This window comes from Heliangelus exortis, chromosome 20 (genome assembly GCF_036169615.1).
Source record: "Heliangelus exortis chromosome 20, bHelExo1.hap1, whole genome shotgun sequence".
Taxonomy (NCBI): domain Eukaryota; kingdom Metazoa; phylum Chordata; class Aves; order Apodiformes; family Trochilidae; genus Heliangelus; species Heliangelus exortis.
The window spans coordinates 3,827,898-3,855,686 of NC_092441.1; the positions used below are offsets into that span (position 1 = coordinate 3,827,898).

Consider the following 27,789-nt stretch of genomic DNA (forward strand, 5'->3'; position numbering starts at 1 on the left):
TCAGCCTCTCAGTCCTTCAGCCCCTCAGTCCTCAGCCCCTCAGCCCGCCCCAGGCAGAGCATTCTCCCCGTCCCACTGCCATACACCCTGTCCAAAGTCCTCCCCTGCTTTCTCATGGGTCCCCTTTCAGGTAGTGGAAGGTGATCGAAAGTCTCCCTGAAGCCTTCTCCAAGCAGGACAACCCCAACTCTCTCAGCCTGTCTCCAGCCCACAGAACATCTTCAGGGCCTGCTCTGGACTTGCTCCAGCAGGTCCATGTCCTTCCTGCAGGAAGGGCTCCAGAACTGGGCAGCGTATTCCTGGTGGAGCCTGGGCAGGACAGAGCAGAGGGGGACAATCACCTCCCCTGACCCTGCTCCCAGCACATCAGCAGTGTCTGCACCACTCTACCCCACAGAAAAACACTCCAACAGGTTCAACATAAGAGGTTCACTAACTGCACAATAAAACACATGCTGCTCCTTGGAAAAGCATTTACAATGCTCTAGTACTTGGCCCAGATGATGAGCGGTGTTGTTTATTATAATGAGAGACTTCAGAGGCTTTGATGAGAGAGGGTACTTATGGAAGGTGAGTTATGAATTGTAACTGTGAACCCAGAGTGTGGTATCAGGTATTTAAAGTGTTTTGTAGCTAAGAGCCACTGACTGGTTTAAAATAGCAGACCCTCCCCAGAACTCAAACATCAGAGATACGCCCGGCAGTGCTGCAGGGCCATCAGCCTCTCAAAATCCCCTTTAGCATCAGTACATTGGCAGTTGGAGATAAATTTGTGAGACATGAAGTCCTGAAATATCCCTTCCAAAGTGCATTGAGAGGAGGCAATAATCAGCAGCATTAAGATCTGTGAAGTTAGTTTGTTTTCCTAATGGGAAATTCTAACCATAAAAAAGTATCAAGGCATGTAAACATCTAGTCTTGCCTGCCTGCCATCATGCCCAGATGAGGCAGTAAAAGATCCCTGTAGATTAAGTTGCACTATCACAGAGGTCTTCCTTCTTATATTCTATCACAATCCAGTCTCCTTCTACCAAGGTAGATACGTTGTACCTAAACAAAAAGAGAAACCAACCACAAAACAAGTGATGTCAACTGCTGAGAACTGATGCCACTGATCCATGGCACCACAAGCTCCTGAGAAGTACTGAAAATTTTTGTTCAGGGGCAGGGAAACATTTGCTTGCTCAGGTCATCAGTTCAAAAGCTCTACATAACACTGACATTTATTTTCTGCATCATGGATGTCAGAAGACATCTCACAAAAAAAAGAATACGAAACACTATTCAATGATTTGTCTCTAATGATCACTTTCACAGGGAAAAAGGTAAGATTGTAAATAACAACATACACACACCTCCCCAGAAAAGTATTAGTTCTCTTCAAAAACTTTTAGAAAAAGATAAACACAAACGCAGTACACAGTTGTTTTATTGAAATATGTGAAAAGGCCAGCAATGGAAAAATAGGTTTGTCATGAGGAATTAATATTTGATTTATCTGGTCATTAAAAAAGCTGTGTTTATAGGTAATTCTAGCCAGTTACAGAATGCACTGTGATCCATGCAACTAATATTCTACAGTAGAATAGGCACTGTGTACTATTTTAGTTTTATCTTATACACAGCTTTCAACAGGTATGACTGACAGATGTGAGAAATTAAACAGCAACACTTTTGGAATTATAAACATTTATAATATACAGATTTGCTCATGATTCATAAGGGTTATAAAACACAATATATTGGAAAATGAAAACACAAATTACACACAGCATATGAACTTGATCTGGCAGTTTTATATTTTTCCTTCTGAAAGAAGGAAATATCAGATTGCCAAATATGTCACTGATCATGTAACATACAAAATCATAGGCCAGGACTGCAACAGTGACTTTTTCTTGAAGTACAGAGTTAGTGGGGAAATTTGTTCATCAGTTAAAAAGAATAGATAAGAATGAAAAGAACAAATTCTGCCTGGTATAGCTTGTAGTCCAAAAAGACAAAGTCACTCCAGATGAATGTGAAATAAATAAGCAATCCTTGAGGAAGTATGATCCTTGAGTTGAACCTACTCTGCTTAAATGAATTTTAGCTATATGTCACCATGGTGAAATACCTAAGAACAGTATTTTGGACAGCTTTTTGGGAAGCCATGTCTTACTGCTTTCATATATACAGGTTATTTACAAGAAATTCCCTTTTGGCCTCACAACTTAAGCCATTTTAGCTGGCTGTTAAGATGCAATATTTTCACGCATTATGCAATACTGTAGTTAGAGCTATAATTTAAAATATTCTTATGCATGAATTACAAATATTAATAAAGTAACTCTGCATATATAAATATTTCTAGCAGAATTTAAAGCATTCAGAATGTACATAAAAGTTTTTGTTTGTTTTTTTTTTAATTTGGTAGGGCCAGATGTGCTTCTTCTCAGATCATCGTTGCTTTAATAATGCTCTGTACATAGCAAACCCCAAGACTGCAAAGACAGTAGCACCAAAACTTGCTCGAAGCCAAAACTTAGAGCTCTTGAGGTCCGCTTGTGTCACATGCCTAGAATTTAACACACACATAAAACCAGGTTAATTCCATGCCAGCAATATCAGACAACTTGTGCTAAACTACTCTGCTTTTGGAAATTCATCACTACACTTGTCACAGGCAAGCAGTTTGCAATTCAGCCTTAGGAGTACTCATACAGTCATTTTACTTTTCTTAAAAGCTTAGGATTTGATCTGCAGCCCTGATGACATTAGTAGATCTCACTGAAGTCAGAGCTCACACAGCTGAAGAGAAATGCAGGAGCAGATCATTAGTCATGGATGTGCAGAGGGCAGTGTGTCTTCTTTGAGAGTACCAGCAAGCATTGAAAAAAGGAAAACAAAAATAGCTAGCAAATGATTAATAGCCCATAGTCAGAACAACTCTGTCCAGCAAAATCCTCTCTTTTGAAAATGTTGACTTTGCATATTTTTTGCTTGTCAATGAAAAACTTTCAATCCTGTTGAATACCTACTTGCACATCTCCCAAAAAAATGTTTACTGACAAGTAGCAATATTTTTCCAAAAGCTAGAATCAAAAGGACCATTTGTAAATCCCTTTCTTCCTTTCTTCCCAGTACAGTCACATGAACAGCAATAGAAAGTCATCCAATACCAAGCTGAAAGCTAAGAGAAAGTGCTAGTGAAACAAGCAGTGACAATGGCATCAACAGAAAAAGACAAGATGTAATAACAGTATGAAGTGACTGTATGACATAAAAAGCCACATCTTGCATGACAGAAGAGACAGCCAATAACCCAACTCTCCCAAATACTGCAAGAAGTCTGTGAGCATGCTCAGTTAAACACAGCTTGCCATCCTTAAAAGTAGTCTCAAGTATGACAGCTTACCATAAAGCAGGAGCTACCATTCAAAATAAGTTACCATAAATGCCATAATTTAAAGACCGAGAAGTTCCTAAACAATAGTAAAGGGTTTGCTTGTTTGTTTGCTTTTGTTTAAGATATAACTTACAAAAGAACTTCACTAGCCTACATACTTTAGCATGTATTAAACATCACAAGTTTCTCAGAGAAAGCTGCAGGAGTTATTAAGCACAAGGAGCATACAGAGATCATACACAGTGAACAAGAGAGTTCAAATAGTATGAACTGCAGAGCTGTGCCATACAAGCTGTTTAATAAAGCAGGAATTGGTACTTGCCATAAAAATACATAAAACCAGTTTAGGATATTCCTTAGAAGACATTTGCAGGAGGAATATAAGCCATATAATCAATGTACTGTCATACCACATGCTGAAGAACAGGCTCCTTGGTGCACAAACAGTGAAACACAGCTGATCTCTAAAAAAATCCTAATCTTATTTAAGAGTATCTTGCATGGTTATGGAACAGATCAAACTCAAGAAATCCTGCAAGCATTAGTTCCTCTACAGCTAGTTTTGACAAACTCTCTGCAAACTAGATGTCAAGTGGCTTGCTGAGGGGAAGAAAGGGAAAAGGCAAGGGCAAGGTCACCTTAGTTTGGCTGTTGTTACCTGTCTTCAAGTAAACGTGGACCAAGAGATGACTCCATGAAGATGGAATCTTCTACAAAGTTGACGGCGTGCACCTGCTGCATAATACTGCTCTCCTCGTCTGCTAACAGCATGGCCCCCAACTCATCTAGGTAGGGTCTTAACCTTTTTACACACATGCACAGTTTGCAGTTCATAGCATGGCTCAGAAACAGCAAGTGTCTCAAATATGCTCAAATGACAAAGCATGGAATTTATAATTTTAGCCATCTAGTCCCTGATCCTTGCGCAGCTGTTAAAAACTTTGTGCTTAGGGAAAACCAGAAATAAAACAGAGCTTTTACTTTTGATTAGCTAAGTAAAAAAAAAAAAAAAATGATTTTATGCAGCTAAATGCCATTGCTTCAAGGACAAAGAGAATGGCTAAATCCCTTGAACCTGTTCCCACTTCCAAAGCCTCAACTTTGATGCACCAACAGGATGCTGCAATACTCCTGCACAAGCTAAAGCACCTGTACTAAGCACCCTGCAATGACTCCCAACACATCAGCCCTAAAACTGACAAAAACTCATCACTGTTAATACATCAAGACTGTATTTTATCACTACTACTAGGAGCTTTAGTATTTAGGGTTTTGTTTGTTCTTTAAAGTAAAATACTACAAAACACTTCAGATCTCTACATTATAAACCTTGGTGTATATAAAATAAATCACTTGCATGTAACAATGTTTTAAAAGACTATGTGACAAACTCTGTTGAGAGAATATTAAAAAACAAACAACTCAGGTTTAATTTGGTTAATTCAAAGCCCAACTATTTGCATAATTTTAAAAAAAATATCTTTAAAACTGCAAATCACTGTTTGAATTGCAAATGACTGCTTTTGCATTGCCTCATGAAGTACTCTCTCTCTCACACTTAGATTTTCTGATTCCTATCTATAATTTACCTTGACTTTTCACATGTCTGTATTTAATGGGATGCAAAAAACTTGAAACTCGAACATGCTTCAGCCTTTTAATAACAATTAATAAATACTCAGTCATTATTAAATCCTCTTTTCATGTCTAAAGAAAAAGTAAATTCACTCTGATCCCTTTTCTAAGGCTAACAGTAACTAATTCATTTAAATAAGGAACTGAATCAAGGCAGGGTTTGGCCTTATAAGCTCAAGGAAACCTCCTGACTGCAGTAAGAAGCAATGAGGGCTCTCTGAACATCTCAGCTCAAAAAATGCAAAGTTCAAAAATACTTAACTGAAATTCTATGGATGCCTAATTGCTTTAGACCTTTAAAAAAACCCAAAAAACAACACCCATTTTTCTTCCTTGAATGCTCCTTACATCAGAAATTTCATTTTTGTAACTTTGATACCTAGGTTTTTTTAAAGGAGAAAAAAAAATTGTCTGAAATAATAAAAAAGCACCAACATTTGCTTCCAAGCACAGGTTCTTTGACATGAAAGTGCCTATAATCCAGAAAAACTTTTCTCCATATATATGGAAAAAAATCTACCTCTTCAAATAAATGATGTTCAAATTTAATTCCAGTGTGTTTGTGTTTAGGTAACTAATTTTTACCAGTAGTAGAAATTATTACTGCTTTGTAAAACAAAGCAACTCTGAATAAGAAAAAGTATTTTCTCCAAGGGTTAAATTTATATATGGGTGTGCACATATATTCACTCAGGGTGATAGTTATGACTCCATAAATGAAGCTGTTTTTTAAACTGTTACTTATTAGTAGTAACAATTAGCTTTGAAACTTCCCAGAAAGGTTGGTGTGTGCATAAAATTAGTTCCAAACATACAAGCAAGTCTGGGATTTATGCCTTTGGCATAAAATTCAGATTTTAATACATGTTTTGGGAAAAAATGAGAGATTTTTACTCAACCTACCCATAATAGTGAGTCAAGCTACTTGTAACTTATTGAATAAGATCTCTGAGATCTTTACTGTCTTCTTTCTTTCAAGAGGGTTTAACAACTCACAAGAAGTTTGCAACATGCACTAAGAGGTTAACTGAGCATGCCTGTCGTGTCTACATGCAGAAAACTCTTGAGTTATGGGCCAATATTGACACTTTTCCCCCTGTAGAGGAATCCTAGGTCTGGGAAGGCTTAACCTTAACTACAGAAGTTCAAGAACATTCCTGTATTAGCTACAAAAGCATTTTAAAAGCACAGTGGTGAGGCCAACAACCTGGTCACATGGCTACTCACAGCAAAATTATAAGCAAGTTAATGCAGCCAGCAAGAAGCAGCAGCCTGCTCTGACAGACAACAATAAAATATAAGTTCTAACAATAAAACATAAGCAAGTGAATTCCAAAAACATCATGTAACATGCACAAGCCACTGCAGCTTCCCTTCAGGCACATATTTTCCTAGGATGCAAACCAACTCCAGCAGTCAGGATTTTCCCCCCATGCATTAGTCATCTAAAATGTGAAAAGCTCCAAGTGCATCTTATTATCTACAAAAGCCAAGAAGAATGTAAAATGGCAATTCAATATGTTCTACTTAGAAAGCAAGAGGGGACACAGCTTTGCAAACTTCTCAGTATGGGGAATTATGTAGTTCCAAGAAGGAAGCAAGTAGTAAAGTAAAATATTATACATTCCTAACGTGGGAGGACAAATACAGGGATAGATTTCTGCTATTAAATAGCAATACAGTATAGTGTTGAAAATTAATCTGCATCCTTTGCACACAGTGAAAAATAAATCCTGAGTTATACTCTTAAAACTTTCTCATTACAGAGCACTGAAACTGGTGGCTTAACTTTAATTTCACAGAGGGAAGTTTTTCATAGAAAAAAAATCTTGAAAATAATTCCTGAAGCAATCATGTTTTATATGCAAGTAGAACTTCATTCTATTCTACAGTATTTAACAGCTCTAGAAAACATGCTCCCTCACTTAACACAATTACCATGCATTAGAATTTTGAAATTAACTTTGCTGACAGAAAAATGCCACTGGTGTATGAGCAAAAGGCAACAAGTGAATGATTTAAAACCAGAAAAACACTTAGAAGTATGCTCTAGAGTTAAAAAAAAGTCAAAAATCCAAGCTCATCACTAAAGAAATGGATAGAATGACATAAGCAGAAGCCTTGCTTTTAAAAAAGGTAAAACAATGTAGCAAAAAGAGATTAAGTGCCAGCCAGACAAATACAAATGAACACCTAAAGAACAAATTAAAAACACAAAAATACCACAGGATAGTAACCAGCCTCATACATGCATATATAGTGCTTTGAATGCAGAGCCTTCTTCCTCAAAAGACCAATCAAGTGTGATACTGGGTAGTTCAAACCAACAATCCTCTTCCTGCACAATAAACTTCTCCAAACTGAACCCTGATCTTTGTCCATAAAAGAGAAATTGAAGGTGGGCATGAACAGGTTTCCCAGCAGCACAGAGGCAATGTTCTTCCTTTAATTACTAAGGTGGGAATATTCAAATGTGGTATTATATTTTGCTTTGGGAGCTGTGTTGAAGCATTACTTAGCAACAAATAATACAGGAAGAGTCTGATCTTAAAAATTTCAGTTTACCTACTTCCACTGTCTGAAGCTTCAGAATTGGAGGGGATCAGGAGAAAAGGTATTCAAGAAACCTCTTGTACTTAGCAGTTACCTAATCTTTCCCCAACTACCTGACCTAATGGTAAGTATTTGTAAAGGCAAAATGAGAAAAGTTATATAGACTAACAGCAGAAAATCCTTCTTGATTAAACTGCTTTCTCTAATCTAAACACAAATCATTAAAAACAACACCAAAACAGCCAACATTTTAAAGCAATAAACCATTTCTACCTTCCCAAGTCTACAATTAAGAGCTATTCCCTCTTGTCTACAGGATCCCATCTCTACCAAATCTGCAGTTACACAGCAGTGTGTGCACTGAGTGGTGAATATCCTGCAGCAACGTGTTGGGTAAGGTGACACCTTCAAAGAGCAAACTGGGAAGAAAGTTGGTGAGACCGTGAGTGTGCTGGAAACCTGCTGCAAACCTTGTAACTAACTGAATTACTACAGACAGAGAGATTTCAGCAAGTAGTATTTCCTCTCTGTAGGGTCCGTGGAAGTCTATGCTGAATTCTTCTTACCTTGATGTACAGACTTTTTAATGCAGTGGTAGATTCCCACATTTATTCCACACTATCTAGTGACAAGGTGTGGAATGACAGCACCCCAAGGCTCATAGAAAGATTTCAGTAGCTCAAGCCCTTGACAATATTTAAAAGGAATGGAAAAAAAAAACAGAAACAAAAAACACCAGCTCATCCAAGAGCTAACATAGCAGCCCATTCAATAATAAAGAGCTGGGGTTCTCTCCAGAAGGGACTGCTGAATGAATTTTTAGAGGGACAACACTTAAAAAGATTGCTGCTTCAAGGGATTTCTGTCTACAGGATAACTGCTGCAGAATAGATGCAGGATGAACAGTCTCACTCACATTCAGTCTTTTCCTAAGCTAATGAGTTCTTCACCCTTCCCTGAACTCTCATTCTGTGGTGAACACTTTCATCTTGGATTACAGTGGTATTTAACAACCATGGCCACTGCTGTAGGTGAGTAGATCAGCAGGGATTCTCTGTGTGTGTAACTTGCATTTAAAGGAGTCAGCCACTCTGATCTGGAGCAGCTACATCTGAAAACAGTAAACAGTGTGGACCAGAAACGTGTCAGGATATGCCAGCCATGCCTTTCAAATAAACATGTTTATCATAGATGTCTCCAAGACTCAATTTATCATACAGGCCTCCAAGAAGGCTGTAAACTGTGGAACCACTGCACTACAAAAATTGTTCGGTTTGAACTCCCATTTGCTGGAGTGAAATGACAAGTGTGGAGGTGTTAGTAAATCAGCTGAGTTAGCATCTGCCTGCAATACACACAAGACAAGGTACAGCACTGTTTTCAATGCTGAAAACAAGTTCTCTCTATCAACTGTTTTTTCCAAAGTATCTGCAAACGTTTAACCATTTACCAATTCTTACATGTAAAACTCAATTCAGAGAGGAATTGGATGTTAAAAGCTCTAGATTTTTTAACACAAAATACCCATTCTTTGTGTAAATCAAGCATAACACACACACACATAAAGAAATTCTGTGAATTCCCAAATATTAAACTAGCAGTTACAAACATGTAATATGTTATACAATGCTGCTGTAAGTCAAGCTGTGCCTTTATGAAAGTATTTGTGTAGCTGATACTGGAGAGAGGTACTACCTCTGATCTACACTAAACAATCCTTTAATATCTCAAGTGAGACATATTACACTTATTTATAGACACTAAAAGTCCATTACTAGTTCCCTAAAAAACACAGCCTAGTTCCTTCACAGTTTTGCAATCACTAAGTGCCTGAAATCACCTACCAAACTGGTAATGATTCAAAGAAATCACTGGACTAAGCTCAAAAGACCAAAAGCACCTTCAAGTTAAACAAAGTCTGACAATTCCACAACAATTATTCAATTATCTGCCTGTTTCAGTGGATATGGCATGAGACATCTGCAGTATATAAGGTTACCGATTGCTTTTTTCAAAAAACCTTTATTTTAAAAGCACACCTGGTACCTAGTAAATAAAGTTAAGGACCTGTTAAGAACTGCAGTGAAGAGTTTGTTCTTTACAGATTGCAGCAAGTCTGAGTTGAGGAAGTTCTGACAGATGCAAAATGTACACCTGTTGCAGGCGCACATACAGCGTAACCGGGCATGGCTGCGAAAACACACAGAAGGACAGGAGTTGAAATCTTGCTCATCAAATCAGGTGCACATTAGGACTGTGCCACAACCAAGAGAGATTCAGGAATAAAAGGTACATTTGAATGAGTAAGGAGAGGAGAAAAAAAATATACTGGGGAAGCAAGGGTACAACTACAGCTGTGCAGAATTTTAAGGTTCGACGTCCTACATCTTGGACGTTTTGGCGTCACCACCATCCACAGTTCTTGATAGTAAAGCACAAACACATGATAATGTTTGTTGAATTTATTGAAGTTTGTAAGGAAAGCCTCTAAAGGCTTCTGAGGATGTCTGCACAGCAATAGATAACACCCCTTTTTCAAAGGAAAGTAAGCCACATTTTCTACCACTTTGAATGCACACTGTACAAAGTGACAGTCACCTCTACTTTTCCCACCCTAACAAACACACATGCTTGGAAACTGAGGGAGAAGCAGGAATATTGATATGACAAGACATTTGGTCAGTGCTACACTTTAGTGGTTTCTCAGTATTTCAGTGCTACAAAATAAATACAAGAGAACAAAAACAAAAGCTTTACAAATCTAATGCAATAAATTCACTTTCAAGTATTTTTTTTTCAAACCTATTATTTTGGGTGAAAGTGACATTAGTTGTACTCAATTTAAAGCAAATGTCAGCTGTCATACTAGACTCCATCTGCTGTAATAGTTATGTAGTTCATCACCATATTAAAAGCTCCACCCACCAAAAAAGAAATGCAAAGTGAGCTTAGCAACAGTGAGAGGTGCAGTGAAGAAGAATGTGAGCTTAAGTATCTTCTATCTGAAGACCAAAAGGTGTTTATACAGAAATTCTATTTTTAAAAAAAAGTAATATCTACTAGATTAATTAAACATAAGAATAAACACCCTGAAAATAAAAAAGCTTCAAGAAGTGCATTGGGGGAATTCTTGTTCACTAAGGAGTGAACTTGTAATCAACAATCAAGTTGGCCTTATAACAAAGATTACAGTATAACTTTTACTCATAAGTATCTCAGAAATACCAAGAGGTGAATCCTGCCATACTGTTATGCATCCACAATAAGGACAGTACAGAACCCTCAACATTCACTGGAATTTTTAACACTGGCTGGCTGAAGTAGTGCATTCTTTTGAAAATACCTTAGGAACAATAGTTGGCACTCACATGTTAGACCAACTCTGTAATTTGAAATAAATTGAGGATTCTACTCAAGTCACTTGGGTCTCTCTGTTGCTTAATCTCAGGGAGGCAGTTCCATCCTTGTGGCTAACAATGACATGCAGTGGTACTGAGCGTGAACCATGCAGTATGGAAGATACAACAGTTGAAGTACTTACGGATACATTGCCATGGTTGTCAGTTTAACAAAGATATCCTTACTCGGCACATCAACAGTATTACAAGTAAAGGCTTGAGGTGGAGGCATTTTGTGTTTTTTGCAGAATTCAGCAGGAGAAATACTATATTCCTGTCTAACTTCATGCAAGTCGGACTTTGCAGCTACCACTAAGCATGGTATTCTGCTGTCCATGAAGTGCTGCTGCAAATTTCATGGGGAAAAAAAAAAAAAAAAAAAAAAAAGTGAAGGAAAACATATGATAACATTCAACCTGGAACAGCCTGAGCTGAATTGATTGCTGCAGCATTAAGCAAAGTATTTTATATGGACAAGTAGACTTTAGCTCTGTATGAATAACAAAACCTCATTATTCATGCATCAGTCATATATAAACAGCACCCATAAATAAAAGTATTTTCACTAGGAGCTGTGTACAGGACCAGTAACTGAATATTTCGTCAGTGAAAAAACATATAAATCAAAAGATTTGTATCTATATACTATACAAACCTTAAAAATCCTGGCACAGTGCTCAAAGGACTTAGGGTTACTGACATCATATACCAGGCATACAGCATCGCATATGGTCTCAGCATCTGTTAAAAAGTCAGAGTCACTGACATCATGTAGCTAGAAAAAAAGAGAGGAAGAAAATCTTTGTCATTTCACAGTTAAAGGGATTTTACAACTCTTTTTCACATAATTTTTTGGTCTCATTTTTATGTATCCTTAGAACTAATGGACTGACTGTAGGTAGAATTAATGAAAAAGGAAGAGTAGGAATTTACCATGCAGCAAACATATGTGAGCTGTTAACACTACATCTGCAAGCAATTACAACCTCATCATAAAAAGTTACATTTATTTCTATTACAAAGTCAGACTCCCATAGAAACTGGCACTCATCCTACAGAAGAAAACCACAGAGCAGAGGACTAAAGCTTGGAAAGCCAAGAAAGGTACCATATTAGTGTAAAAGAAAAGTACAGTGGTGTAAGTTTTAAAGAAAGTATTTCACCCACTGAATATTAACTTTAGCCATCTTAATCACTACAAGACACTCTTCTCTACTGAATAGGTAAGATTGCTTGTTGATAATTTATGTTAATCTGATGGCCTCCAGCATAAACATAAAGGACTAAGTTCTGTACAACTGGGTCAAGGTTTCAAAAATAACAGGTCCTGAAGAGGTTCAGTTTAAAGCATCAGCAACGTAAGATCAGAGGGGTTTTGCACTGGAAAAGGAGGAGTCTCTTTGTGGAGAAGAACATTAAACATAAATTTGAGAAGGCCCTGAATACTTCACTGAATTTTAGGATTAACCAGTTATATGCAAACAATAATAAGAATAATGAGGCAACCTTACCAGCAAGTATTTTTCCTGTCCATATACATAGACTGTATTGATGGCATAGTAAGATTTGTGCTCTGCACGTATTTGCCTCTGTCTCTGAAAATGCAGAATTTCACATTAGACCACAGCAACTCTCCCCATTAAGTTAGATTTGAACAGCTGTTTTACTCCCATAATTAATGCATAAAAATTGCAGCAATCTGTGGTTTATTTTGCAAATAAATGCATTGGCATAATCCATGATGTACAAGTAATAACTGTGTGAGATATATATATATATCCATATAGTCTATTTGCAAAAAAATCCAACAAAACAACTCTCCCAATAATTATGTATTTCCTCATAGAACTCCCCAAACTCAGTAATAATCAGTAAAGCTCTAATCTTAACTCAAAAGCATATACAGGTGAATATAAACAAAAAGCTTCTCACCATTAGATTTCTTCCAAGAAGAGCCTGAAGGACTCCACCTTTCCCACAGCCCTTCATTCCAACAACGTTACATCTGAAAACATTTCTCTGAGTCTGTTTTTTCTGGAGGTCTATCTTTTTATCTCTTGTTACTTTGGAAAAAAGAAACAACAAACAACAAACCACAAATATTTTCCACAAGATTTTTATGCATGTGTGTATAGGAAAACATGAAATAATTGTCCACTTACATTAAAATGCACAAAATATAATGAAAACTGTCAAATCAAAGATTTGACTTGAGAAGAAAGTAAAGAATATAAATTATAAAAGACCATTTGTTTAAAACCTTACCCCTGAGAAGATGTCTAAATTTAAATTCCCAAGTTGTACCAATTTGTTGTGGTTTTTTATTACCTGTAATTGCTGATGCTTGAGATTCTTGTTCTGCAATTATTGAGTAGCCTAAATAACCCAGGTACTCCAGGCAACGCTGCACATCCAGGTATGTGGTTAGTCTGGCAGAGGGGAAAAAAAGAACTTTCTGATCTTTTAGCATCTGTGGCATCAATTCTTTACAGTACTGAAACAATTTTTGCCTCTTGTCTCCACATTGACATAAGTATTCCTTGCACAGCATAATATGAAGGACAAAAACTCCCTCAAGATAAATGGTGGCAACTTTACCAGTCTTAATAGACATCAAACCAGTACTTGCTGAGCCCTACTAACCAACACCATAATATTTTTTCCTCAGTTAATAATGTTTTCCTTATTTTCTCTAATTTCAGTAAGAAAAAAACTCATCATTGAACATCATTATTCATACCATCTATAAAGAGTACAACAGAAATAAATAGAAACAACAGAAATAAATAGAAACAACAGAAATAAATAGAAACAACAGAAATAAATAGAAACAACAGAAATAAATAGAAACAACAGAAATAAATAGAAACAACAGAAATAAATAGAAACAACAGAAACAAATAGAAACAACAGAAACAAATAGAAACAACAGAAACAAATAGAAACAACAGAAACAAATAGAAACAACAGAAACAAATAGAAACAACAGAAACAAATAGAAACAACAGAAATAAATAGAAACAACAGAAATAAATCAACAAGTTTCAGGGAAATTTCCACATTTGGAGGAGACACTTCTACACTTCTTCATAGTTAGCACTAAAGGGCAGCCAAACCCTTAACAAGTTTTAACAACTGTCTGAAGAGTAGGCCACTAGATGGCTACATTCTTAAGAAGCATCTAGGAAAGCAGGATCATACCCACAGTTCTGAGCTACTAAAATGTAATGTATCAAACTTACGTCCACTGAGAGAGAAACCCTTGGTATGTAATCCACCCCCTTTCATTTGTACAAACAGTGTTGTTAACATCTGGTCCCCAGGGCATGTAAGGGAAGACTTTGAACAAATCTTTCAATTCATCAGGAGATAAAGCACAATCTCTATCCTAAAGAAAAAGAAATCAGAAATAAGTCACTTAATTCATGTCTGTTCTAAACAGCTCTTTTCTTACTGTACACTTGCAAGATTCTAGAAACCACCTCTAAGAAACTGAGCTGCTTTCTTTTTTATCATTCTCCTTTTCTTGTTTTTAAACAAGACTACACATATGAGCTTCTTAAAAAGATCTGGCAGTACAACTAACTGCCAACTCTCCTTGTAGACAGAAATGTAAACAGCAGGCTAGTTTTGACTCTATAGCTTAAGCCAGAAACAGTTTCTGAATGAAATGACATAATGATAAGAACACACTTTTTGCAGGCAAAACTGCTGGCAAACTAAGGCTCATAAGTATAAGGAAACACATACAATCAAATTAAAAGCTTACCAAGTCATGTTTATCAAAAATACTTTGAAGAAACAAGTATGCATGATGATTTAATTCTGTTGTGCAGTCTGCAGGAATTCTTAGCCTGTTATTGGAAACAAAATCAATTACAAGAAGTGTTAAGTGTGTTTATGAAGTATACAATACTGAAAATCAAAATGCAGACTTTCTGAATTGCAACATTTGGTATTTGATGTTTGCATGTTGCTTTCATACTTTAAAGAGATCAAAGCACATGCTTTTTATTGGGAACTCTAAAACTCAGAATGTCTTTATCTTACAAGATATACACAGATATGGTAATCAGGTTTTGTTTGGTTTAGATTTTCTGGGTTTTGTGTTTTGTTTGCTGGGGCTTTTTTGAACAGAAAATTATGTAGTTACATTTTCTAAAAGAAGCAGCAGAGTTGCAAAATTCTTAACTCCTTCATTTGAGGATTTTCAAAGGATTGAAGTGCTATGAAAATACTGACAAGCCTCTTCTAATTTGTTGCCACAGTGAACATTCAACTGCTCAGATTTACATTCCATATTTGTATATAGAGTTTCGTTTGCCATTTCTCTTATCCAGAGAGACAGCAGTACATGATCTGGCACAAGCAAGAGGAGTTTCTCCTTTGTAATTTTCAGTCCCCTGAAGAATTTGTCTGGTGGGTCATAAAGTAAGGGAGATACTTGATGTAACAATGTGTTAAATAAACACACTACAATAACCCCTTCCTCCTGCCAAAACAGGAAGTAGTATAAAATAAATGCATGTAAGCTGAAGAAAGACAGAGTGAGGGATACATACGGAGGAAACAAGTACTCTGGTGTAAGCTCTAAGTCATCATCGTATCCAAAGCGCCGCAGAACTGTCCAGGTTGTTTCATGTCTTCCTCGTTGAATGAAAAGTGTGTGTAGAAAAAGAAAACCTAAAAATCAAACAATGAAATCTCAAGGCCCTGAAGTGCTTTATCTGCTAACAAGTATATTTAATAGAATCAGTATCAGACTGAAAAGAAAAAAAGCTTGGGATGCATTAAGATTTTAAACCTCTTAGGTGACATTACAGCATTATGTGCACAGACCGAAAGTTCAGAAATGATGTTATTTATAAAAGTGTCCTCCAAGGACACTGTTTCCTTAGAACAGCCCACTTGGTTTTCTGTTGTTGCTTCTTTCAGTACAAATACATTAGAACTTAGCTGTGTGAAAACAAAGATAATTTAAAATTAGCAAGAAGCCTGGAGAGCAGCCTCAGGGAAGTTTTTCTGTACCAGAATACCTTAGTAGGATTTTTCTTACCACTTTCCAGGGCAAAATGAACACTGAGATATCACTGCTTAGGAAGGCTATGCCTTAAGATTCCCACTCTTTCCAATTCACCAGGAGCCCTACTACATGTGTAAGCTCCACAAGCAAAGCAGCTACATTGATGCTCAGAGAGCAACGTTTTTTTCTTCCTTCACTTTTGCCATATGCTCCATAAAGTCTGTCCAACATAGCTGTTAAAATGTTGACAGGACACCACACCTTGTTGAGAAGTGCCACAGCCAGGAAGCCAAGAGACAAGATACAAATTTATCTAGCAGGCAATCTCTTTTGAATCATTTTACTTATTTGGATTCCAAACTCTGTAACAAGAAGAGACACCTTATTTTATTCAGCCCATTATTCCCTAATTTTATACTCCTTTGATATTATACTGCCACTACATCCAGTTCCTGTAGTCTAAAAGAATCAAGGTACAGATCATATTCCAAAAGATGAGCCTGTTAATGTAAAGTTATTATCAACTGTAAAAAGAAACATCTTTTAAGCATCAAATAAGTCTTACCTTTTAATGTTAATCCATTATCTGCAACTCCATCACTTAGGTTTTTCCTGACTACATTCTTCACATCTTCCAAAGCTTGAGGTGCCAGTGGTGTATTAAAACAAATTCTCTAACAAAAACCAAGAACACATTAGGAGCACTGCCTACTAAGCTGAACAAACAGCATGTCCTGTATGATGAAAACCAATTTCTTATTGAAAACTGACATATACTAACTTCATTTTTTTTGTGTTTTTAAATACACATATTTAAATACACGTAATACACTGGGGCTTGAACATTTATATATATATATATATATATCTTTTATTGGTCTTGACCTAAAACTTGAACAATGGTTAGAAATAAAATTTTAATTAACTTCTGTTTCTGTTTTTACAGATCCACTCTTCTAGGCTGCACTTGAGACTGTTAATATTAAGACCCAATTCCCTTACAATTCACTTTACTACTCTTTCTGCAAAAATAATCAGGCATTTCTCTAGAATTATGTAGTTTAACTATGAAGCATGGTGAAAAGATAAGCAAAAGACTTACCTGAAAGAAGTTGAGCTCTGCATCATTAAGAGTGCCATCATTATCCTGATCAGAAATTCTAAAAATGCGAGTAAGTGCTTTTATACAGGCAGGTTTCATCTGAGGAATGAAAGAAAGTTCAGAATCTTTCTAGGCTTGAATATAAAACCTTTACATTGAATGACATCAGGCAGCTCAATCACACTAGAACAAACACATTCATATACACACACACAAAAATAAAGAGGAAACAAATCCTGATCTAGAAAATTTATATCCATAACTTTAAAGTAATAATTCCATATTAAATATCTTTCTATCCAATTATAATTTTTTTTCCCCCCAAGCCTCCTCATTTTTGGTGGGGGGAAAAAAAGGCCTTGGAATTGCAGTGCCTTGCAAATATACACAGCTCTAGAACTACAGTCAATTCTTTCTAAACAAGCACACTATCTCTATTCACCACTTCAACTACAGCTTCAGAAGGCTTCAGACACCAAATACTGAAAATCTTCACAGGGCTCACTCATCTACCAGGCAAAGCATTGATCATACAGACTATATGACAAAAGAATTGCTGGGATACCTTCCAAGTGAAGGAAAACAGACAGTAGTAATTCTCTCCCAACAACTACAGTGATGATGGACTCTTCTCTTCATAGAGGTCACACAGATTGCATAGAGATTGGTTTTGGAAAACCAAAAAGATTTCAGCCCAACAATTTTATCACAATGTTACTAACTCAAAAAGATGATTCTGATGGAAGAAATCAAAACAGGGTTATTCTCTGGCTCTCTGCTTAACAAAGTAGTTAAGATTGAAGAAACTGTAATATTGCCCAATACTACACAGGGATTATGTTTAGAGATTTCTTTTCCCTTTTGCCAAAGGTGCACAAGATGCTCAGGAAAGTTATTTCCTTTAAATGAGGTGAAGTCTGGGGTATTTTCCTTGAAATAAATGGAGTTACTGTGAAATGTATACCAAAAAGAGAAGGGAATTGAACACATGATTTTGTTCACATTGCATTTGGCTTAAAGCCATTACCAGAGCTTCTCACTTTACTTAGCAGTTCACATGGGCAACAAAAAAAACTGTCTTCATGGCTCTGAATGAAGAGGACAGACAGATCAACAACACAAAACAGTCACCATGGGTCTGGAATATAATGCTTGATGTGTGGGGGCAGGGTGGTACAATAAGAACACACTAAGAAAAGCAAAATCCACTGAAAAGGAAAGAACAGGAAAATGATCAACTTCCCCCCCCTGTATGTAATTAGTTCTTAGAATCTACGTACAAATACCTCTTTCTCCTCTGGGCAATAAAGAGGACCTGTAGGATGTAGAACAGCTTTCTGTGCATAATAAAATAGCTCAGATATATTCTTCAAGTTTTTGGCTGAACACTGAAAGAGAAATCCTTACATCGATTAAATAGTTTGTGATTTCTTCTGAAATTTAAGCAAGCAACAAACTTTTTTAGATCTAGCGCCCTCTTGTGGGTACGGTGTGTTGGAAAAAAGACGACAGCCCCTGCACCGGCTCGGTAATTAGTGAAGGAGATCTCACTACAATTTGCAGTCACGCTAAGAGCAGAGAAATCAAAAGGTTGGAACTACTTAGGGGAAGAAAAAAAAAAAAAGTAACGACAGCAGCTTATCCACACGTATCAATTCGATTTTTTTGCAGACATCTCTCTGGTTTAATATTCAATTTAAAACACTTGCTAAAGGCAAGAATGTAAGGTGACTTGAAGTTATTAGAGGAATTTGACAAGAATTTTTTATTGTATAGTAATCATATAAGCTTACCATGATAATGACTTACAGTTAAATGTTTTATTTTGAAAAAAACAAAAAAAACCCCCCACCTCTCCTATTAATTAATAAAACCTACTCTATTAATTAATTCTAATTAATTTTCTACTAAAAATCTGCCCAAAATGCATGGCAAGAATATATTCTTTGTTATTCATACTAACTTCAGAAAGTCTTGCATACCTCTACACATGTTTCTATCTCTGTATATTGATTCATAATGGGAAGGATGGTTTCCATACTGCTATAGTCCACTAGATCAGACTTGTTTCCAACTAATATGAGAGGCAACCTGAAAACAAAACAAAACAAGTTTAGGAGCTTTAAAGATAAGGGGATAAAAAGGATGTTAATTCAGCATTCTACCTCCCACCAGAAACCACTGTAGTATTTTTTTGATGCAATGAAATATCACTGGCAGGCAACAGGCAAAACTAAACGACAGCAGTTTTAAATGTACTTCTTGTACATTTATGTACATTTTCTTATACATTTATTACTTGCTGAATGACAGAAATGTACTTCTTGTTGATACTACAAACCCACACAGTTAAACAGAAAAGTAACTAATCATAGTATACAAAACCAGCATCAACAGAAAAGCTGTGCAGACCAAACCAGTTATACCATAACAAATATAAACACACCTGGTAAAAGGTGCCCATGAAACTGAAAACAAATAGCATCGCTGGCATATGTAACAGGCCTACATACTTTAAATCTCTTGTTGCTTGGACTTCTTATCTAAACTTTATGCTTAGAATTTGATTTTCTTAAATAATTAACATCCCCAACACCCATCGATGTGCAGCCTAATTCACACTTCTCATCTTTACTTATGCACCTGCTATCTTTGTCTGTCCTTTCATTGATGAGAGGAATCCATCGACTTGTAACCTAGAGTGGGATTAAAAATAAAACGTGAAGGATAGGAAAATTTAATATATCTGAATTGTGCACAAGTTTAACTACAACTACCATGGTTTCTTTCCCAGGAAGGCACATACCTATCCACTAACAAATAAAAACTAGAGCTGATTTATCAGCAACTTTCTCAGACTTTGAAATGACTCAGAAGTAGTAACACATCTGTACATTCTCTGAACAACCTGAGCTCAAACACTGTCTTATACATTTTAAATAAACAGAGTTTTCAGCTGAACTGCCAACAATCAGCAATCCACAACAGAAATAAAAAAGTGTTAACATACCTTATCAATAGAATTCTTGTTGTTAACAGCATATACTATACAAATCACATTTGCCTAAGATGAAAAGAAAGGAAAGGCATGGAATTTCACTGCTTAGTCTCTAAAGCAACAGAGATAATTAAGAAACACATAGCACAAAATCAGGAATGGTTCCACCATTACTAAAAAACTGTGCCTTGTTTAAGCTTTTTGCAGTCTGAAGGGCAGTTTAAGCCAAGTATCTGATATGCTGAGAAGTGCCAAAAAGCCTGTCTCACAGTGTCAAAAATCACAGCTTATGCCTGCAGAAACATATGCTACCAACAATCTAAACTGAAAAATTGTAATATGCAGCCTTAAGTACCAAACTTAATGCCAGAAATGGAACATATCATCATGACAGACCTTGCATAAAATATGCAAAGGTGCTGAAAATAGGAAACAGAAGAAATTATACTCTAAGTGCAACAGTACAACATGACAGAAAGAAGCTAAATGGATCTTTCCAGGGTAGCATTATTTCTTTACAGAAACTGTCAGTCCTTAGACCTTTTAATTAAAAGGTTTGGATTCTGTCCTTTCACTTGGAAGGACAAAACTTAAGATCTATTCACAACACAGTGGCAGTACCTACTTTTCTTAGATAAAGGGAGGTTTACTATAGCACAAGAGAAAAAAAAAGAAAAACAAACACCACAAAACCCAAAAGCCAAACAAAAAGCCAAGCAAGAAAAAGCAAGAAAGGCTTTTTTTCTTCTAATTAAACTGGAGCCCATCTGAAACACAGAACTTTAAAGGGCAAGATTTCTCCAAACAAGAAACTATTTCCTAGTAAACATTAAAATATACTTACCTGTGATATTTCATGGTAAAGCTGCTCATCACTTTGCTCTGCTTCTGCATTCAACAGAACAAGCCATTCATTAATACTAAGTATTTTTGCAAGCAAAGATGAAAACTTAAGAAACTGAACCAGAGAGTTCTTCACAATAAAAATAAGGACAGCCTTGTGAAAGTTCCTTATTTACACATTTTTAATAAGATGCACTAAAGAGTGCTTCTGCTGTAACAATAATGAAAGTGATCAATTAATTCACAAGACAGAAGCAATCCATTGCACACAAGTCTTTTAGCAGCTATTTGAAAGAGGAATAATTATGTCTGTGGAGAGGCTGTCTGGAATGAGTCATGGTTTGCATCCCCCTCAATTTTTCTAGCTGTGCAACAGCTTCCTATATTTATGACAGCACAGAAACCTTGATACAGAGCCTGCTTATCTATTCAGTAAGGTGAAGGAGATTAGAGTGTATCAAAAAAGAAAAACACCAAATATGAAACCAACACAAAAGGATAAGGTAACCAAACTTAGAAATCTGGAAAGATGCAGAATACAAGGTATGTCAAGTCTTCTGCATCTTAATCACTGAAAAAAAGAAAAATAGTTTTGAATCCCATGAGAGGACCCACCTTTGAGCCTGTAAATATACCTGCTACACACTAATTTCACTGGAATATTGCTATGACTGTCTTTCACAGAGGTGCCCACTGCAGTTAATGAGGTTTATCCATGGGTTTCCAGTTCAATTTAGTCTTTTCCTACCAGTATGACTGTTAAAGAGGCTACTGAGTTACAATTCCACACCAGTAATATTGTGCAGCCCTTACCTGAATAATCCACTATGTGGGTTGGCACTCTTTCAGGGGTGACATCAGCTGGAATGGTGATTTCTTCAGCTCGTGGTGGGACCTTGGGTTGTAAAGAAACAGCAAGAAAAAGCCTTTAAAGATAATCCAGAAAATCCAGATGGTCAAAGAGAGCTGTATACTGCAACAGATCAGACATTGTGTCAGCTTTAAATAAAACAACTTACTAGTAGTTCAAGACTTTTTGCAGATTTTTTTGCAATGCACTGAAGGCCACTGCTACTTTCTGATCTTTATTGGTCTACTTACTGTGCAAGGAAGTTCCTGTGTGCTTTACAAGAAAGCAATGTTGCTAAGGAATTCACTGAATGCTTCTATGAAGTTAAACTCCACTATACCAAACCACCTATAAAGAACTATTTTAATGGTTAAAACAATAAACAAAGCCCAAATTGCAATTTATTCAAGCAAGTCATATAAAACTCTAAAATTTGGGGAGTGCTTATCAAATTGAACCAGCTTCAAAAGGGCTACACATTCTTGTAACAGGAGAGTAACATCAGAGTTAGCATCCCATTATTGACAAATTAAATACTGTTTAATTTATGCTCAAACTTCTTAAATCTTTGCACAAGATATCCTGATATCCATTAACCTCAGAAAAGCCTGCAAAAACCCCATGATATTAATAAAAATGAGTGCTGGACATTTTTTCCAAAGAACACTAATCCATATTCAGGAAGAATCAACTTAAACCTAATTTTAATGAAAACTTCCTGCACAGCCATTTATTTCCTTTTATACTACTGACACATGATACCTTTGCCTTTTTTTAATAGAAAAAAGGAAAAGAGAAAAGCCAATCACTGGATGAATGGCTCTTTGTAAAGCTTCAGGCTCTACTTACATCCTTATCAGGAATGATTACTGATAATACTCACTGTAGTAAAAACTACTTCAAAGCCTGTAATGTCTGTTACAAACACCACAGATCTGCACCACTGACCTGCAGGAACTGCACATGTTTATTTCAGAAGTTCATATAGAATGCAAAACTTCTTAAAAGTTACTTCTGCAATTGCAGAGAGATTTTGTGTTACATATAAACGATGCTTTTTCTCTCAAAATTAATTTAGAGAAATGAATACAAGAAGTGAATAGAGGCCTAAATCATTAAATACAGCAACAAACTACCTGCCAAAGAAATGTCCCTGAGCAATTTAAGAACAAACCAGAGCTCACTTCCACCTGTGAGGTTAGGAACTAAATTCAAGTATGTTAACAATCCAAACCTGACTGATGAACTGTGGTAACCAACCAATTTGCATTAAACACAGCAGAGTGTAGATTCAAAGAGCAGCACATGATGCCTATTTTAAGACTTGTGATCAGAAGAAATAAACATTCATGTTTACATTCAAAAGGCTTAGCTATTTGCAATAGCTGCAGTTCTTTTTTCACAGTACAAAAAGAAATATGTGCTGCTTTTTTAGAAGAATAAAATTTAGAACTTTACTTCTACTCTGGAAGAAAGCAGGAAGAGTTTTTGGAATTCTTTTACTTTAAGAGTCAGGAAAACATACTTGAGAAACAGAAGTAAAGGCAATGTCTTGCTTAATTACAAAATAGGACTAAATCCTACAATGTGACTTTTTAATTCCTCATTCTCATTAATTTTTTAATCTATTTGCTCTTTAAATACAACACTCAAAAAAAAAGAAGGTCTTGTCTCTTTCAGCACCTTCCCATTTACAAGCCTCTAATGCTGAAATATGCTACTAGCTAAGACCAGTTTCAACTGGTTAAAAAACCCTAACATTCCTCAGATATAAAAAATTACTTTAGTTAACCACATGAAAAAAAAGAAAGGAACTTAGATAAAGTTTAAATTCCTAATCTTCAATGTTGATACATTTACACTAACCTGCATCATGCTTCCAGAAATCATCACTGCAGTTTTAGACTTTATGTTCCAAAGGGGAAACTTATGTTTAAGCAGAGCCTATGAACTTACTCTTAAAAAAAATATACACCAGGATAGAAAGAAAACATAGAAAACAAATGAGGATGCTCTACCTCTTCTGGAAATTCTTCACTGACAAGCGACATAATCAGTGAGGTCTTCCCAACTCTGGCTGCAAAAGCATTAAAAACAGAGATTAAATGATTAGGTTTTGTTATACTCAGTAGCAGCATCCCATCTTATTATGGGAAGTATTTTAAAAAAATTTTTCAACTGAGCAAATCAAAGGCTTTTTCTTTTTTTTCTTTTTTTTTAACATACTAAATATGGAATTTTTAAATCATAAAACCTTAGGTCCCATTTCATTCAGAAGAGAATCAAATCCTCCTCTGCCTTATAAATAAGAATTAGAAGGTTTTAAGCTAAATATAGAACACTTAAGCAAATAAGCAAACAGAAACGCAACCAAACCAAACCACCCAGCAACAGAACCATCAACCATTCTAAAGTTATTAGTTTTATTAAATATTATTATTATTAACTATTTATATCCTCTCTGCTTCAATATTCAATCAAATAAATAACTCAGTCTTCCTGCAAAGTTCAAACTTCTGGTACCATGGCTGGCTTGCTTGCTTTTGAGAATCTTTAATGTAACTATCTAAAATTAAGAGTTGGTAACTTTCCTAGTTAAAAACCTTCATCTATCAACTTCCTGTTCCTTTGAAAACCTTGGAAGACTGTTACTGCTTTATTGGGTTTAGAGACATTTCTCAAAAAACAAAATGCTCAGATTCAAATATTGTCTGGGACTGTGTATTTCTGACAGTCTGCAATTCAAGCAAAAACCTATTTTTTCATTAACGTTATATGAAATATTATGGGCTGGCAGTTGGTGAAGATGCTCAGTATTTATAACTTCTGATACACTTCCAAGTGTTCTAGAGTTACGTTTCATGAAAATCTATTTGTCCAAGTGTAGAGATTTGGTTTATTTTGATTGAATCCAGGTCAACCATTTGCCTTTCCAATCCTGTTTATAATCTTAGAAATAACAGCCTAAACAGTATCAGGTGACTAGGTTGAAGAAAACAGCATAGCACTTTATGATAATTAATGTTTTTCCTCCTATGTAAGTCTTTCATGCTGCATAAAATAACATGCTGAACATATTCTGAAAATGATTGGCTATTAAAAACTGATGTTTGCACCCTGGATAGTAGTAATCAAACAGCCTTAAACCTCAAATGTAGATCACTGGAGATGACAGAGGCTGTGTTTTAGAACACACTTACAACAAAAGGTCCTCACATGACATTTCAGAGCCTGAACCTGACAGTCTGCTGCTACCACCTAACAAGTACTGCATGGTCCAGACTAACTTGTGGTTTCAGACTAACAAAACACTCGTATACAAAACAATACCAGCAGTACAACTGGCAAGCTTTACAGACCTGTAAAACAAATTTCTCCCTTCTGCTCATTACTACTGCAACAAAAATATATTAAAATGTCCACAGCCTCTGATGTGTGCCATGTACTGTATGTTGCTATATTTAAGAGATCTGTCTCTGAAATTTTCAGCTGAATACATTCTGAGCCTAATAGCCAGCTCAAAGCATCTGTTATACCTCTACTTAAACCAATGTACAGAGCCAGTTCAGAACACACCACTCCTAAAGGAAGGTAAATTAGGGATATATTGTAAAGAGAAATACAGCTATATATTCAAATGCACAAATACAATTCTATATAGACTGTGCCTTGTAAAACTAGATAAACATGAGCTTAAAGAGTTAATTTTCTGCACAGTACAATCTCCCTGAAGATTCCTCTCTAAAGAAGTCATAGAGGATTCTTCAAGCAGTACAGACAGAGCCGACCTGAGCTATAAAATAACTGCATAAACAGCACTATAAATATGCATGTGGCATTAATCCCTCAGGAAACCTCTGTTAGTGGTACTACCTTTGTACTATAATTAGATAATTTTACTAATAACATTTGGTAATTATTCTGTATTCTTTTCCTGAACTTAAGCACACTCCACAAAAGGCACAGAACCTCCTTGCTGCTATTTCCATCAGTAAGAACCTGTGTCTGTGGAAGCCCAGACACATACTTGGGTGCCTAAGTGTGAAGTTAAGGACAGATCTTTAGGAATATGAAAAAGCACAGACCCACTAACTCGGGCATGCATGGAAGTGCGTGCTGTTTATTCAAGGTCACACAGTAAGTTCGGAGCAGAAACAGGGATCCGGATTCCCTGGCCCTATCCGAGACACAAGTCCACAACTGATAACCGCCTGGAACATTTGGCCAGACGTGTTTATGATTTCCAAATTCAGCAAATAAAGAAGATTTAAGTTCGCTTTCCACACACGCTAAAAAAAATTAAAAAATAAAACAGAGAGTTTGAACAGTTTAACACAGGGCGAGGATTTCATCCTTGTGTCACCTCCAGGACACCCAAGAAGCACACCAACTCCGCTAACTCGCTGCCCGGAGAAGGGCAGCCGGGAGCTTCCCGCCCCGCGTCCTTCCCGCCGCTGCCACCCAGCGCGAAGCGGTCACGGAGCACCCAGCCCCGACCTCTCCCGGCCGGGCAGGGCCAGGCTCCCCTGCTATCCCCTCCTGGGAGCCCTGGGCCGGGCTCACCGCCCCAGCGTGGAGAAGCCCGGGCAGAGCCGAGGGACGCCCCCTCAGAGCACCGGGGCGATCTGACAGCCGGCGGCATGGCGACAGCAGCGCTCCCTCAGCACAGCGGCCCCCGCCCTGCCCCACAGCCTCGGCCCCCGCCCTGCCCCGCGGGGCCGGCCCGACCCCTCCCGGCACTCACGTTCTCCCACCAGCAGGATCCTCACGTCCTTCTTCATGGCCCCGCTCCCTGCCCCCGGCCCGGGGCGCCTCACATCGGGCTGGGGGGGGGGGAGCAGGGGGAGGGGAGAAGCGGAGCCGCTGCGGCCTGGGACCCCCTCACGGAGCGGGGACGCTACGGCGCCTCGCGAGGGACACAACAGGCAGCGCCGGCCCGCGCGCCTGCGCGAGGTGCCCGAGGCCGCGCGCCCCCCCGAGGCGGTTCGGTCCGCAGCCCCTCAGAGACCGGGACCGTGGGTTCTGAACCCTCCTCCGAGGGCGGGAGATCTGCCCTGAGCCTCCCCGGAACGATGAGAGGCCGCTGCCACTAAGGAGCCGTGATGGAAATGTCGTTACCGTCACGGAACGGTGCTGGGTGCAGGGGTGCGCCAGCCAAGAGCAGGGGAACTCCCTTGTGAATTGCAATGCACTCCCTTTGAAATTGTGTGGTAATTTATGCTCCAAGTCGTTAAGAAATTGCTCCTCGTGGGCAGGATGGTGCCACTTGTGTGTGGAAAAATTAGAGGTGCCCAGTGAGATGACCGGGAATGGGCACCCCTGGGCAGCCCTGACAGGAGGCAGCGGCATCAGCTGCACCTCACAGGGGTAGCAGCTCCCCCGGCTCATGGAGCAGCTGACACACACACCTCCTGATCTTACAAATGTCCATTTAGTCCAAAATGCTTTCAGCGTGTTCACTGACAGCAAAGGAGAGTAACCTTGAAGATTACCAGCAGTTCTGTCAATGACTTTTAAAAGCCACACAACTCCATTTGGCTAAATGAGCTAGGTAAATTTCACGTGCTTTAATCACATTAGTTTCTCCTTTTTGTGTTCATTCTGGAAGCCCACTGACTTTCTGAAAAAGTTTTTTTTTCTTCTTGGGAACTCTGTTTTCAGTTTGCCTGCATGAAGCAGTTGGTCTTTTCAGACATTTGGCCATCAGAAGGCTTTGCAGGATCTCAGCTCTGGCCTCTTCACCTTACAGAGGTAACAGGTACTGTACAGACAGGAAAATGGGACAATGAAGGGCAGAAACATTGCCTGTATGCTGGCGAGGAAAGCTCTTGTTTCCTCACGCTCTCTGAAAAGATGGTCCTTTGCCTGACAGCTGTCTCTTTAATCACTGCATGATTTATTAACTGCTACAAATACATTTGAAAACATCCACTTCCCAAATCATTCCTGTGGTCACACCACCACCAGGATTGATAACCCTTTGACCTGGGCACACTTAA

The 27,789-nt window shown here is 37.5% G+C and overlaps 1 protein-coding gene across 9 annotated transcripts; it reads right to left on the bottom strand.

Annotated features, from left to right (window-relative positions):
• Positions 1-1,411: 1,411 nt before the first annotated feature.
• On the bottom strand, positions 1,412-26,709 carry RHOT1 (ras homolog family member T1). Of its 9 annotated transcripts, none has more exons than XM_071764664.1 (21): positions 26,535-26,707; positions 23,809-23,867; positions 21,754-21,835; positions 20,942-20,985; positions 20,110-20,163; positions 19,743-19,795; positions 19,082-19,190; positions 18,380-18,487; positions 17,100-17,198; positions 16,563-16,671; positions 15,537-15,657; positions 14,744-14,828; positions 14,217-14,362; positions 13,303-13,403; positions 12,907-13,037; positions 12,486-12,569; positions 11,630-11,749; positions 11,118-11,320; positions 9,644-9,766; positions 4,047-4,190; positions 2,302-2,557 (listed from the first exon to the last, which is right to left on the bottom strand). In XM_071764664.1, the coding sequence occupies exons 1-21, from the start codon at positions 26,569-26,571 to the stop codon at positions 2,440-2,442; spliced, it is 2,130 nt and encodes a 709-aa protein (XP_071620765.1). In that variant the 5' UTR covers positions 26,572-26,707; the 3' UTR covers positions 2,302-2,439. The 9 variants fall into 9 exon arrangements, with proteins under 9 accessions (XP_071620768.1, XP_071620770.1, XP_071620769.1 ...); XM_071764665.1 differs by having other exon boundaries at positions 18,386-18,487; positions 26,535-26,706; XM_071764671.1 differs by having other exon boundaries at positions 19,613-19,795; positions 26,535-26,675.
• Positions 26,710-27,789: the final 1,080 nt, after the last annotated feature.